This window comes from Rhinoderma darwinii, chromosome 1 (genome assembly GCF_050947455.1).
Source record: "Rhinoderma darwinii isolate aRhiDar2 chromosome 1, aRhiDar2.hap1, whole genome shotgun sequence".
Lineage (NCBI taxonomy): Eukaryota > Metazoa > Chordata > Amphibia > Anura > Rhinodermatidae > Rhinoderma > Rhinoderma darwinii.
The window spans coordinates 390047431-390062543 of NC_134687.1; the positions used below are offsets into that span (position 1 = coordinate 390047431).

Here is a 15113-nt window from a genome sequence, read left to right on the forward strand (position 1 = left end):
TGGGAGGCAATAAAGTAGTTTCTATAATGAGGGATAGACAGCCCACCGAACCTCGGATGAGCTCTCAATGCATCAAGACTAATGTGTGGTTTTTACCATGCCATAAGATATCTCTAGTAATAGAATCCAATGTATCAAATATTCCCTTTGAGAGCAGGATTGGCAAATTCTGAAGGGTATATGGAATCAGTGGCAACCAAACCATTTTAATTCTCATCATTCTCACTCCCAACGCAAGAGGGAGGGTTTTCAATGTACTTTCTTTTCCACAATTTTCTAAATAGTGGTAAAATGTTATGAATATATTCGTCTGGGGCACGAGCTATCATTATTCCCAAATATTTGAATGGAAGCTCAATCCCCAAATTGAAGTCTGCTGAGAAAAATTACTGTCTACGCCAAGGACAGCTGATTTACTTGCATTAATCGTAATTCTATTAAACTTTCCAAAAGAGCTTATTAGGTTTAGAGCCTTTTCCAGAGATTGCTCTGCTTGGCTCAGGAACAGAACAATGTCATTAGCATAAAGCATTAGCCTTAGTTCATACTCAGTATATAAACTCCATTATATCAGGTCTTGAGCAAATTGCAATCGCCAGCACTCCGTCACTATGATGAAAAGAAGAAGAGGGGACAAAGGGCATCCCTGTCAAGTCCCCCTTTTCATGGAGAAAGGCAACTTTCAGATTCTATTAAGTCTCGGGGGGCTTCGGGGGAATGATACAACATTACCCAGGCCGAGAACCTTGGTCCAAAGCCAATGGGTCTATTCACACGGCCATTTTTTTTTAACAGATTGTGTGAACAGCTCGTGAAGCGATAGGACGTGTCCTATTTTTCCAGATCCCTCAATAGACCCAAGTCTATGAGGGATCCATGAAAAATCAGTTCGTGAGAATACGGCTTTATTGTGGAATTTAGCCCACAAATAGTATGCAAGTGCCTAAGATCAATTTAGCGGTGGCTGCAGCCAGATTTTTATTTTTTTTCACTATTAAAAACTCTGCTAATGTAGGATATTTCAGCTCTGACCACGATTAAAGATTTAATTATTTAACATCAAAAATTGCAGGGATGTCAAGGAGTAAAAGAAATAAAATAAAAATTAAAAAGTGCTGATGACAGTAAGTACAGCGCATCATTGCTGCTGCCATGTAAACAGACTGGTGGAGGACTAGAGGAGCACGGCGGATTTAACAGGTAAGGTAAAATCTATTTTTTAAACATATGCTGCTGCCAGATAATTTTTTCCATTTTTAACGGATAATTTTTTGGACACTATCATGGGACACACACACACAAAAACCTTTTACTTTCCTCTTTTTTATTAATCACCCTAAACTACATACCTCTTTTCCTTATTTTTGGACATTAGCAGCAAAATTTAGGAACAACCCGCTTTCAAAAAGTCAAAGGTCATGTAATAAATCAAGACATGTTTCGCAGGATGACGTTGAAAACATACATGAGAGATGAAGAGGACCAATAAAAAAAAAAAAAAAAAAAGAGCAATAGTAGTAGATGTAGCGTCACATCCAATGAGGTATTTACATAAAAAGAGGACACAAAACTAAGCGGGCCACATCTAATAAAATCATGTTTGTAAATACAGCAGTGTTTCACAAATGGTTTAAACAATTTTACACAAGGACTCCTGACACAATCAATAAATATAATTTACCTCTGAAAAATATTTCATTTCTGTAAAAAGAAAACCATGAATCTTGGTTACATGGGCAACCATAGATAGAGATTAATACGCCTGCTGCAATTAAAATGGAGGTATGGGGGCATCAAATTCAAAATATAGAATCTAATAATCGTCCCACTTGTTATACAAATGTATAGTTGTGGATTTTTAGTTAAAACTTTCAAATAAAATAAATTAAGAAAAAGGTGCCCATGGTAAGAGTTCTACATTAAAATAATGTTCTGAAATTTGACTTTCATTTTGAAATAAAAAAACCAATTTATCATAAAAAGGTGCGCTATTTCACTGCTGCTGTTCCTTGTACAAAGATTCTTTGCTCAACGTAAACTTTGTCCCAAAAACAAAAAAAGTAGAGGCTTGTTCCTGGACGGTCTAGGGCTCCATCTCTGGCAGTGCGCTTCCACCCTTAAAATTCCTGGTGTGCCTTCTTCGGAGAGGCTTTTCCCTGAGTCATGTATTTAGTGGAAAGGCTACCTACAAAAAAAATAAAAAAATATTGAAATTTATGAGGAGATTTAATATAACTATTTCATTATACTACCTGCTGTATGGAGTGTTCAATTTATCTTGCAATCTACCAGTTACATATAGAAATACAGTGGGAAGATGTATGTATTCTTCTAAAAATACATTTAAAAAAAAATAATAATAATTCATTAATGGATTGATCACTAAAACAAGTTGTGTAATGTCCCCACAAGTGACAATATTAAAACTAGCCATCTATATACATCTGCCAATACACCAGTCATGTTCGTAGTACAGAGGCGCTTCCATCTGCAGGTTTTTCATTACACAGGGCAAGGATTCTGTGAACGCTTGTTTGCCCGATAATCGGCCCATGTAAAAGGTCTTAGGCTGGGTTCACACGAGCGTGTTCGGTCTGTAAAGGACAGAACGTATTTCGGCCGCAAGTCCCGGACCGAACACACAGCAGGGAGCCGGGCTCCTAGCATCATAGTTATCTATGACGCTAGGTGTCATTGCCTCGCTGCCGGACAACTGTCCCGTACTGTAATCATGTTTTCAGTACGGGACAGTTGTCCTGCAGCGAGGCAGGGACTCCTAGCATCGTACATCACTATGATGCTAGGAGCCCGGCTCACCGGTGTGTGTTCGGTCCGGAACTTGCGGCCGAAATACATTCCGTCCTTTACGAACCGAACACGCTCGTGTGAACCCAGCCTAAGACTTAAAATGGTTGTATGAGAAGACCAAACAAGGCTGCTTAAGGGTATGTGCACACACACTAATTACGTCCGTAATTGACGGACGTATTTCGGCCGCAAGTACCGGACCGAACACAGTGCAGGGAGCCGGGCTCCTAGCATCATACTTATGTACGATGCTAGGAGTCCCTGCCTCTCCGTGGAACTACTGTCCCGTATTGAAATCATGATTACAGTACGGGACATTTGTCCTGCAGCGAGGCAGGGACTCCTAGCATCGTACATAACTATGATGCTAGGAGCCCGGCTCCCTGCACTGTGTTCGGTCCGGTACTTGCGGCCGAAATACGTCCGTCAAATACGGACGTAATTAGTGTGTGTGCACATACCCTAAGAGGTAAGGGGGTGGACAGAATGCATATGCATTAAGCCTGGGTGACAAAAGGATAATTCTCTAGCAACTAAAAATGACTGTTGTAAGAAATTGCTGGATCCAGCTAGAAGGAGGTCAGGAAAGCAAATGGCTGTGCCGACAAATCTTTCAGAATGTAAACTTTGTGTAATATTAAAGTATTTTTACTAGCTCATACAATTTGAATTAGGTACGATCTTATTTTTTTCACGAACACCCAAGAATAATTGATATATGGTACCAGCATAGCTTCCAGGACACATTTACCTGACTGAGGACTGAAAGACATCTTCGGTTTCCTTTTGTCATCTTGCAATGGTATTGCCTGAAATTTTGCACAGAATCAGTGTCTGGATTCACAGGTTTGACAGTACTTGGAATAGATCAGCATTATAATATACAACTGAAAATCAATAGGACGTTGGATCTCAAAATTAATCATGGCACAGTTCCGATAGGGCTGGGATCAGTTTAACTGCAGTGCTTTATGGCAAATTCATGTGTGCCACCTGCAAAGATACCCACTGACTGCTTGTGAAATCTGCAGAGATAATCCATCAATACGCCTCTATCAAGGAGGTAAATACATTTTAAAAACAATCTTAAAAAACATTGACTAGGTTTACGGTCACTTTTTAAAAAAAATCTTTTACAATAAACTCAAGTTTACTCCCCTTTTACAAAAATATTAGGATGGCTAATTGAACACAACCTCAAAGACTTGTTCTGAAGGTAATGTCTATGGGGCTGATGGGAAAAAAACCAAAAACGAGCGCTGTACTAGGCTCGGTCAGTCCCACAGACTTTGAATAGAGAGGCAGAGCGCATGATCATACTCTGCACGATCGCAGTGAGGAGGAGCGTCATTGGAGCGGTGAGGAACGGGGTCCCCGTTCTAGTGATCAGTGGGGGTCCGAGCGATCAGACATTTGTCGCCTACCCTGTGGATAGGTGAAAAATGTTGAGCTTGGGACAACCCCTTTTAGTTCTGCTTTTTTGTTAATGTGGAGCAAAGTTATGACCAGTCATGATCAAATTAAGGCTTTTGCTTTTATTCTATATAGACAAGCAAGTACCACATTTTAAGGCAGCACTGCACAATGTAGAAAAGCCATTAGTATTATGTATGCTCGAATCTATTACCTGGATAAACCTTCCCTGGTGTTTCAATGGATTGGATGCAGATGGAGATGGAGATCCAAAGAGTACATCAGACTTGGGGCTACCTAGAATTGAAAACAGAATTAAAAGTAACTCTAGAGTAGAGTTCAAAACATTCAGGTAACTACTCACTATAAATCATCATCCAGGCACAAAACATTGCCACATGTTCACCTGCTGCCCCTTTGTACTGAGGGCACTCTTTCTTGATGTGACCTTCTCTTCCACATATGAAGCAGCGCTTTTCCCTCAGTTCTTCCGGTCGCCGCCACTTTTCACTAGAATGTCTAGGTGTCCTCTCTTTGCAAGCTTCAAGAGTACTTTTGGCTCCCTGATGGTGCTTTTTGGGTGTGGTGAACGGCTTTCCATCCACATAAGAGCCATCGCCTTCCATGCTATTATTCATTTCCTTATGGTCAGGTATTCTTTGTCGCGGCTTGTCAACATATCTTTGGTTTGTAGGCTTCTCATGGTTTCGCCTCCTAACTCTAAAAGCAAAATGGACAGTAAAGATAGAGCATCCACAATCTACCTATATTAAAATTATTCAAGAGATCACTATAGATGTATTCACAAGCCTTATGGACAAAATCTAGAATGACTACTTTTGCATTATACTGGTGTAAGTACTGAACGATTGCAAAAAACTAAAAGACTGCTCCCTTGTGTATCTTCAAATAGAAGTCAACTGAAAAAAGTTAAAATTGGCTAGACTTTCTGTAACATCTGTGCCAAAAATGGTGTCCAATATCCCAGAAGTAGTCTATATCTCCTGAACACACACTTTATGTTGATAAAGTTACTTTATAAAAAGGTTTGCACTCAAGAATATCAAGCCATTACTCACTTTCGCCTCATAGGGCAGTCTTTCATAAAGTGTCCAATTTTGCCACAAATACGGCAACATCTGTCATTTGGAGCAACTTCCCCTTCAGTCAAAACATCTGGATCAAAGAAATATTCCTACAAACAAAAATCAGAAAGGTTGAAACAAAATTGGCCTTTCCACTGACTTTATAAAGGAAACTGTAGTGCACATCTACGACACAGGCCAATATAGTCAATGGAGGCGTTGTCAACATTTGTTTCGAGATTTGGGAAACACTGATATCTAAGTAAAAGAATGGTTCACTCAAATAATCAGTGAGGGCTACAGCATTCAAACTCTTGCTGGTAAACTTTTTACATTTCTCCTTAAAATTAATGTCCACTTATTTTTTTCTAAAATTGGTGGAAATTTCTGTGCAAATAAATTTTTAAAATATATCTTTAGAAGGAAAAGGAGATAGAGAGAGCGAGAACAGCAGTTACATGTTACACTTTAAACATAACACTGTGGCTTTCTGCAGCCACCACTAGAGGGAGTTAACGGTTATACATTGAACTGAATAACACAGTATGCAGTAATCTCCCTCTAGTGGTAGCACGTTACCTTTTAAAGGGGTTTTCCCATAATCATTTATCACCTATCCACAGGATAGGTGATAAATGTCTGAAAGGTGGGGTTCTGACTACTGGGACCCCACTGATCCTGAGAATGGGAGTCTGAGTGCCCTATGGGAATGGAGTGGTACTATGCATGCTGTCACCACTCCATTCACTTTCTATGAGGCAGCCAGAGAGCTGTGCTATCCCAGGGTTCCTATTGGTCGGACCCCCAACAATTAGATATTCATCACCTATACACGGGGTTGGATGATGGTTATGGGTAAGACCCTTTAAATCTATCATTTATGTCTATGCAAGAGATTCGGCACTGCATCAGAAAAATGGAGATCCAAACGCTAAAAAAAAAAAAAAAAAAATTGGACCCAAGGACAGGATGATCAGAACAGATTTTTTTTTTTTATTATAGTGAAATCCCCTTCTCGTCACGTTCAGTAGGGGACACAAGAGAATTACCTTGGAGAGCATAATCTGCAAAACCCTGCGACCGAGAGAGGCGTCGGAGGTTGCGGAGGTATGCACCCTATAAAACTTAGAGAAAGTGCAGAGGGAAAACCAAGTAGCGGCTTTACACACTTGTAGAGCTGAAGGTATATGCTTAAAGTGTAGATAAACGTTTGACAAACTTCTGACGCGCCATAGTGACATGTCAGAAGTATTGATTGGTGGGGGTCTGAGCACTAGAACTAAGCACCTGAAGCAGTCGTGTGAGCGCTCAGCCGCTTCGTGTCTGTTCGGCTTTTTACGGAAATAAATGCATCGGTGTACGGACTTAACAGAAAGTCTATGAGCCCGTACTCCGATACATCTGCTTTCCGGAAAAATCCGAATAGACACGAAGTGGCTGAGCGCTCACACTTGCGCTTCGTTCTAGCGAAGTCACTATGACATGTCAGAAGTTTGTCAAACGTTTAGCTACACTTTAACACCAAATGATGCACCCACCACTCTAGTGGAATGGGAAGTCACTCAGAAGGGAGGCTCCCTGCCCTTTGACTGGTACTCGGCAAAAGGTAGACCCTGCCTAGAACCTTCCGGAATGATAAAGGATCTGAGTGGCGGATGGAATTCGGCTGAGAAAGGCAAGTCTGCAATGCAAAGACTACGTCCAAATTGTGGAGTGACGAAGGGTGGGAAGAGGAAAAAGAGTAGAAAGAAGGGAGAACAATGTCCTCATTAACATGAAAGGCTGAATCCAACTTGGGAAGAAAGGTAAGGGACATGACAGAGCAGCACCAGAAATTGGCTGCCAGTTTGGAGACGTCGAATGGAAGAGATTGTCACAAAAAAAAAAAAAAAAAAAAAAAAAAAAAAAAAAATGAATACCTTCCATGAAAAGAGGCAAGGTAAAATATTGTCCAGCGGCCCAAAAGGAGAAGACTGCAAAGCATTTAAAATATGATTAAGATCAAAAGAAGAGGCGGCGGACGGTAGAGGGGACAGCATCGGCCACCCTTTGGAGGAGTGTAAAGACAGCTGACAAGGGCCACCAAAGGGAACTGGAACGAAGGACCGAGCGCACAGACCTTTTTTCAAAAAGGCTTTATTAAAAAAAAAAAAAACGGAAACATAGGAGGTAATTTGCAAAGTTACAGTAGACCACTAAGATGCGCATATTAAACATTTGTTGAAGTCCAAAACAGTGGATGGAAAGACTGTACTGTAAAAGTATTATTGGTAACTAGAATACAGTAGTAAAATAAAATAATTTGCAACACATTGTCCATAAGCGAACCCTTATTTGGTTCTCTCAAGTTCAGGAAAATATTGTGCAGTACATTCAAAATTAAGACAGATTTATGGGCAAGTCATACATTTGACAGGCATGGGACATGTGGGCAACAAATGTTGTTAGACTCCTGACCTTTAAAGGGGTTGTCCACTACCAGACAACCAATGGCCTATACACCAGATAGGTCATCAGTACATGATCTGTGGACCCCGCACAGTTAAGCTGCCCTGGATGCCTCCAAGCACTGGACGTACATGCAGCTCTGCTCCTATTCAAGTGAATAGGAGAAGAGCTGCAGTTCGGCCACTATGCTATGTATGGAGCCAACTACTTCCGGCTCCATACATCGCATAATGGGCCATAAACATCTGGTGCCCGGAGGCAGCTGGAGCGGCTTAACGGTGCAGGGTCCGGGTGTCGGACCCGCACTGATGACCTATCTGGTGGATAGGTCATCGGTTGTTCAGTAATGGACAACCCCTTTAAATGTGCTAAGGCCAAGACCCAGGTCTTCCTGAAGTAGAGTGGTTTGCAAAGGGGAAAATTGTAAAAAAAGACTTCAAAACAGCCATATCTTGGGTTGTGGACCACCTAGAACAGTTCTGGTGGCATATGAAAGGAGATTTTAATCTCTCATATGACACCAGACTAACAACCGGAGACCGTCAGGAATGTAAGCTGTATACTATATGATCACACTGTGTTGCTGGGCAGGGAAAGGGGGGGGGGGGGAGAAGCTCTATGCTGATTGGACAGCGTCATACAGAAAACATTACACCGCCCAAAGTGAAAAGAAAGAGTCACCTCCTATTTGGCAATTAGAGCCATATTAGCATATTTAGAAAAATGCTCATAACTTTGCAAATAAACGTTTTGTTTTTTTTTAAAACAAACCACACTGTGGTTATCAGCAGCAAAGCGCCTGTTAGTTTATTAATTCCCTATCTCCTAACTAATCTGATTAAAATACCTCTTTAAGCATGATTTTGAGGACTTAAGAAAAACCACACAACCTCAATACAGCCATGCCATTAAACCAAGCTACTAAATTCAGGTGACAAGGGAGGTTCCCGAAAGGGCACGCCAGAAGAGTTGCAAGGTCAGTGTATGAGGTCCAATCTGGGGCAAGAAGAATCACTGTGATGCCTCCTTTTTAGAGGAACTGAAGCAGAAGGAAGATGGAGGGGAATTCAAACGGATGCGACAGAACGACCAGTGTGTCCACCAGTAGCGCTAGAGGATCTGGAGCCGGATATATGAAGCTGGTGATTCCACCTGGAGTTTCTGATGAGTCAGGATGTTGGTTGCCACGGACATGACAAACGTTGCTGAGGTTCCAGCTTGGTGATCCCGGACCGGATAAGAGATGGGGTCCAGTGGTGGAGGGAGTGTGGGATGGTTTGAAGTTCCAGGCAGTTGATCTGGAGGGTGGACTCATGGGGTGACCACTCGCTTTGAATGGTTAGGTTTTGGAAGACCCAGCAGAGGAGACTGGTATCCTTTGTCAGGACCAACCACCAGAGAACTAGGAAGATTTGGCTTAGAGCCATCTTTGGGGAGAGGGCATACTGCCAGGAGTAGAAAAATCAGGTAGTACAGAGTTCGACTTCCATCAAATCAGAATGGCACATTAGAGGGGTAGGTAGAGTACGAAACTGGGGGAAAGAAAAGTCGCCTCGATGGAAGAGGTCATCAAGCCCAAAATCTGCATACGAGACAGAAGAGTGCTTCCATAAAGAACATATTTCCTGTTGCAAGGAGAGGAGCTTATCCTACAGAAGAAGAATCCTGGCCTGGGCCGCATCGAAACAGGTCAAGAAAGATCAGACAATTGCGCAGGGTAAAAGAAAAACTTGGAGCGTTTCACAATCCAACCAAAGAAAGGTGTCCAGAGATCTCTAAAGGCTTTCTAGATTGGAATTTATCGCAGATATTTAATCTGGAAACTACGGACCTTGATATAACGGTTGAGGCATTTCAGATCCAGAATTGCACACCATTCCCTCCTCCATTGGAACAAAGAGGTTGGAGTAAAAAACATGCACAACCAATTCAAATCACTCCCTGGGGAGAAAAGACTGAGCGGCAATGAAAAAAAAAAAAAATACAAGAAATAAATAAATAAAGCTTCCAGTAGACGGAACAGGCTCCTACAGACACCGAGCAAACCAGTCTTTGCTTAGGGTCTGCAAGATAGATATAGCATGGTAGGAAGAGCTAACATTTTTTGCTTAAAGAGGCTCTGTCACCAGATTTTGCAACCCCTATCTGCTATTGCAGCAGATCGGCGCTGCAATGTAGATTACAGTAACGTTTTTATTTTTAAAAAACGAGCATTTTTGGCCAAGTTATGACCATTTTTGTAGTTATGCAAATGAGGATTGCAAAAGTCCAAGTGGGCGTGTTTAAAAGTAAAAGTCCAAGTGGGCGTGTATTATGTGCGTACATCGGGGCGTTTTTAATACTTGTACTAGCTGGGCGCTGTGAAGAGAAGTAACATCCTCTTCTCTTCAGAACGCCCAGCTTCTGACAGTGCAGACCTGTGACGTCACTCACAGGTCCTGCATCGTGACGGCCACATCGGCACCAGAGGCTACAGTTGATTCTGCAGCAGCATCAGCGTTTGAAGGTAAGTCGATCTTACCTGCAAACGCTGATGCTGCTGCAGAATCAACTGTAGCCTCTGCTGCCGATGTGGCCGTCACGATGCAGGACCTGTGAGTGACGTCACAGATCTGCACTGTCACAAGCTGGGCGTTCTGAAGAGAAGAGGATGTTACTTCTCATCAGAGCGCCCAGCTAGTGAAAGTATTAAAAACGCCCCGATGTACGCACCTAATACACGCCCACTTGGACTTTTACTTTTAAACACACCCACTTGGACTTTTGCAAGCCTCATTTGCATAACTACAAAAATGGTCATAACTTGGCCAAAAATGCTCGTTTTTTAAAAATAAAAACGTTACTGTAATCTACATTGCAGCGCCTATCTGCTGCAATAGCAGATAGGGGTTGCAAAATCTGGTGACAGAGCCTCTTTAACTCCTAGTGGCAGCAGCGATATACAGGTTATAATCTGTGTCCCTTAATGACATGGAAGAGAAAGGTGGAGATTCTCGTCAAGCTAAACAAATGCATATATTTATAAAAAAAAAAAAAAAAGAAGAAGACTCTTCCCTCTTGGACGACACATATCGTAGCCAGTATTTCATATTCCAACATAAGCACATTTGGAAAACATACTACATAAGTGTTGTAAGGGTAAAGACATTGGTAGTTGTAAACCAACTATTAAAATCATGTTTCATTACCATCTTAGACGAATATTCCTTGGGGATTCCTTTCACTGGAATGCCAAATACACGTCTCCCGTTGATAAAAGCTTTCATTATAAAATTTGTCACTTCGAAAGAAAATATTTGCGTCAGTACTACAATCTACATATAGCAATATAGTATATTATGCACATATTTCAAATACTTACTCTTCCTGGATAATCCAGCTCCAAGGTTGTGAGTCAAGTCAAAAGGATCTATTTTTAAAAGTGTTAAAAAAAAATTAAAAAATATATAGGTAGGGTTCTGTATCACATATAAAATACAAGATGTGAAAGCCGAATATTAATTGGAATATCATTGAATCAATATGACTGACGGCACGTACCTTCTATTACAATATACTTTGATGTCCACTGCTTCTTAAAAGTGGTCAGCAAGCCCTTTTTTCGGATTGAGATGACATGTTCTTTAAAATCAAAGTCTTCAGTGTAAAAACGAAGGAGGCCCAGCCATAGTTCACCAACCGATTCCTTATTTTTGACATATTCTTGCCAGTACTTTGCCTAGAAATTGAAATGTGTTCCATTTTCAGCACACAGTACAATATTTTAAAGTGCATATCGTGAATGTGACGTCATTGAATACAGGGCTTCGTGCACATTGTGTGTTTGCAAGTCTACTGGTGGGAACCTCAAGATGAGGCAAGAGAATGCGTTTCCGGTCATGGTTGCTGTAATAAAGGTGCTAAATTGGCTGTGCTCGACTGGCCTTAAAACATGGTTGGAATATAAACGTTATGTAGTCCTCTACAAATGGCAGGGGAGGCGGAGGCCAAAAATAATCCCATCTAGTTTAGTGTAACAATACAACTACAATCCCAAACTACTTGTGCGACTGCACGTCTTGGAAGTAGGATTAGCCCATATATTAGAGGTATTGGCACTTGTATGAATAGTATGCAGCGTACAGCTTTGAAAAACAAACTCAATACACACCAACACTTCTATCTGGGAGAAGAAATACACATTCCAGCCATCAACTAGTATTTCCGGCTTACAGCCATTCGTGTAGATCTAGAATAAAGTTACATGATAAACAGGCTTTACAATGATAGATTTTTATTTACATTTAGATATGCGAGTGCAGTGCATTTCACAGTGAGCAACATAAAGCGATGTTTAACAAAGAACACATTGGAGTCCCTATCTTTTTCCTTCTTCTAAAAGCAAAAGAGATATTTATAAAGAAACCACGGCACAGAATTTCTTAACAGCAAGAGTCCTGGTCCCCAAATCTTTATCTTAGGGCCGGTTCACATCCGCGTTCTCTTTCCGTTCGGGGGTTCCGTCAGGTGAACCCCCTCAACGGAAAGTCAAACGGAAACCTTTGCTTCCGTTTGCATCACCATTGATATCAATGGTGACGGAAAATTTGCTAATGGTTTCCCTTGGTCACCATTTCGCCAGGTTTCAGTTTTTGTGACAGAAACAATAGCGCAGTCGATGGATCCGCTGAACGGAAAGCAAACGCTGATGTGAACCGACCCTTATACATCATTCACACTGTGCTGATTAGGTGCATGTATTTTTTAAGCCAAAAGCAGAATTGGAGCCTTAACAGAAAAGGCAAAAAAAAATAAAAAATAATTACTCACCAATAATTAGATTTTCTCAATCACTCGACAGCACCATAAGGGTGAGAGGCAACTCTCGAACAGGGACTGGAAACGGATATAAAAACAAAAAGCACCTCCTCTCGCTCGCCAGTCGATTACCGAGATTCTAATAGGAGGACCAGTCTTTTTTTAAAAAAAAAACCAAAAACACATTCCTCCCCTTATTCCCCGCCTCCTCCCGATTCCACCTAATATGATAATTTGAAGTAAAAGGTACAGAGAGGAGGAGCCCACATCTCAGTAGGCGTTGCTTCGTGCATCGCTGTGACACTGTCCAATCAGAACGGACAGCCTTACTGCGATGCAGAACACCTGCTGATTTTGAGAGATTTACTGCAGGTTTTCTGTATAGCTGGGAAACGCCTTTAAGGAACACATTACAAGTTCATTATTGGACAGTGTCAAAGAAATGTGATTTATTCTTTTACATTTTTAGTTTGTTCATCAAGGGCATGGGTCAGCAACCTTCCGCACCACCTCTGTTCTGTATGCCCCGACAACCTTTGGCTGGAATAATGAAACCTTTGGCTGGCAAGGCATGCTGGGAGTTGAAGTTCCACAACAGCAGGAGTACCGAAGGTTGCTGATCGCTGCTATGGTATTCATCTAGAGGTGTCTTGTAGAAACTTTAGGTTTTAAAAAGGCACTGCTTGTACAATGTCTTATTAGTCCAATCAATCCCTATATCAATGATTCCTCACCCCATAGGAGGAATTCAAAATGTGGTCACTTTTCAAAGGGACCACTGGCATCTGATTGGTTGCTATAGGTAACAACCTTATTTTTCTTTTACACCAGTTTAGATAAATCTTTCCCATTGCATTTTATGCTTTTTGGGCAGATATTAAAGTTTGCAGTCATACATCTTTAAAGGGGGGTGGCAACTGCCAGTTGATCTACGGGATCCTTTGGACCCACTAAGTCGTCTTGAAAAATAAAACCAAGTCCAGTGTAGGCTTCCAGTTAAGCTATCACTTGCAATGACGATTTACGCGATTCACCGTGCAGCATATGGAACATAACATTAATACAGTGGATCGTGGACTTGTTTGCAGGACGGTGCAAATTTTTCTTATAGAACAATTTTGGGGTACATATAAAGTATTAACTTTTGTTAAATTTTTTTGGGGGGGGGGGGGGGGGGGGGGCCCCGAGATGGAAAAAAAGCAATCCCAATTTTTTTTTTTTAACATACAGCCTGTGGTTTAAATAAAGACCCAATAGTATGGGTCATTAAAGAAAAAACAAAACAAAAAAAAATAAACACATATGGTATTGCCGGATTATTATTATTTTTTTGACCCTTTTGTCAAAATACCACTTTGTGTAAAAAAAATTTGTTTATTTATAAGCTTTATTTCACTGCATTAAATATTTTCTCGTCCCACTAGGGGACTTCACAATGCGATATCGCTGATACAATGCTTGAGGTATACCTCATATCAAATAGATCAAATTGAGGTATACCTCATATCAAAAAGCATTATTGCCGGTCAGTGTAAAACGGACAGGCAATCTATTAGGGCGTGCCTCTGGCACAGCCTAAAACGGCAGACAGCAATGGCAGGCCTGGGATTTTTTGTTAGGCCCCCGGCTGCCATGGCAATCCATCGGTGGCTCACAATGAAGTACGCGGGCCACAAATGGGTGACCGTGTGTGCTTCTCCCTCTTTCAAACCACTTCGTAGAATCAATAAATAGCAACTGTGGCATCAAAGGTGTTAAACTGCTAGAATAGGAGTCCACGGACCACGAACATTGCAGCGGGAGCCCAGCTGTCAGTCACAGTGACCTTCCGCGGTGATCACGCTGGCACAGTTCGTGCCCACGCGATCAGAATGATGTACACGTATCGAATTCTGCTCCAACTAGCCCTCGCATAAGACATCAATGTACGTCAGTCTGCTTTAACCCCTTCCCGACATTTGACGTATCCATACGCCAAAGTCGGGTAGGGGAAGAATGGAGCGGTTTCACGCAGAACACTTACTTGGCAGGAGTTCACAGCGAAATCACTATGTGAACGCGGTATGTTAACCTGGCTTCTTGTGGTCTCACTAAGCACTTCCATACGGTCAGTTTGATCCCTTTCACATTAATTATACCAGACACCGTTAATATCATGGATGCGTGAATGAATCCTGGCTCACCTCTTGGAGAACGGGGATAACAGGCGGGTTCCTCTGCTGAAGAAAGTACAGCACCATAAGAGTGTATGCATATGACGAAAGGCTGCCTCGGGATGCATCTCCTATGTCGCACATCTTTTGTGGGAAGAGTGACATTTTGTAAGATTAAGTCAACAGAAATGAGATGTGAAATTAAAATCTTGAAAACAAAGCCTGTACCTTGGTGAAGACTTTCATAATATAACAAAGATATTTTACTCTTGAGTCGATAGCAGAATATGATGCTAAAAGACGAGTGTTATGAAGAGCCTGCAAAACAAGTAACATAAGGTAGTCATTTGCATATGGTGCGCCTTGAATACGCACCCTGAATGACCGGAATTTAAAGAAATTAGAATAG

The 15113-nt window shown here is 41.5% G+C and overlaps 1 protein-coding gene across 2 annotated transcripts in view; it reads right to left on the reverse strand.

The window, feature by feature from the left end:
* Positions 1-1571: 1571 nt before the first annotated feature.
* The window catches only part of TUT7 (terminal uridylyl transferase 7), a 75849-nt gene continuing 62307 nt past the window's right edge, over positions 1572-15113 (reverse strand). For both annotated transcript variants that reach the window (XM_075828775.1, XM_075828782.1), the window contains exons 19-29: positions 14933-15022; positions 14735-14848; positions 11905-11982; positions 11295-11472; positions 11116-11163; positions 10943-11034; positions 5301-5416; positions 4628-4941; positions 4436-4518; positions 3560-3617; positions 1572-2185 (exon numbers count right to left, since the gene is read on the reverse strand). In XM_075828775.1, the coding sequence (XP_075684890.1) occupies positions 2118-2185; positions 3560-3617; positions 4436-4518; positions 4628-4941; positions 5301-5416; positions 10943-11034; positions 11116-11163; positions 11295-11472; positions 11905-11982; positions 14735-14848; positions 14933-15022 (1239 nt within the window). In that variant the 3' untranslated portion in view covers positions 1572-2117. The remainder of the gene's footprint in view (positions 2186-3559; positions 3618-4435; positions 4519-4627; positions 4942-5300; positions 5417-10942; positions 11035-11115; positions 11164-11294; positions 11473-11904; positions 11983-14734; positions 14849-14932; positions 15023-15113) is intronic.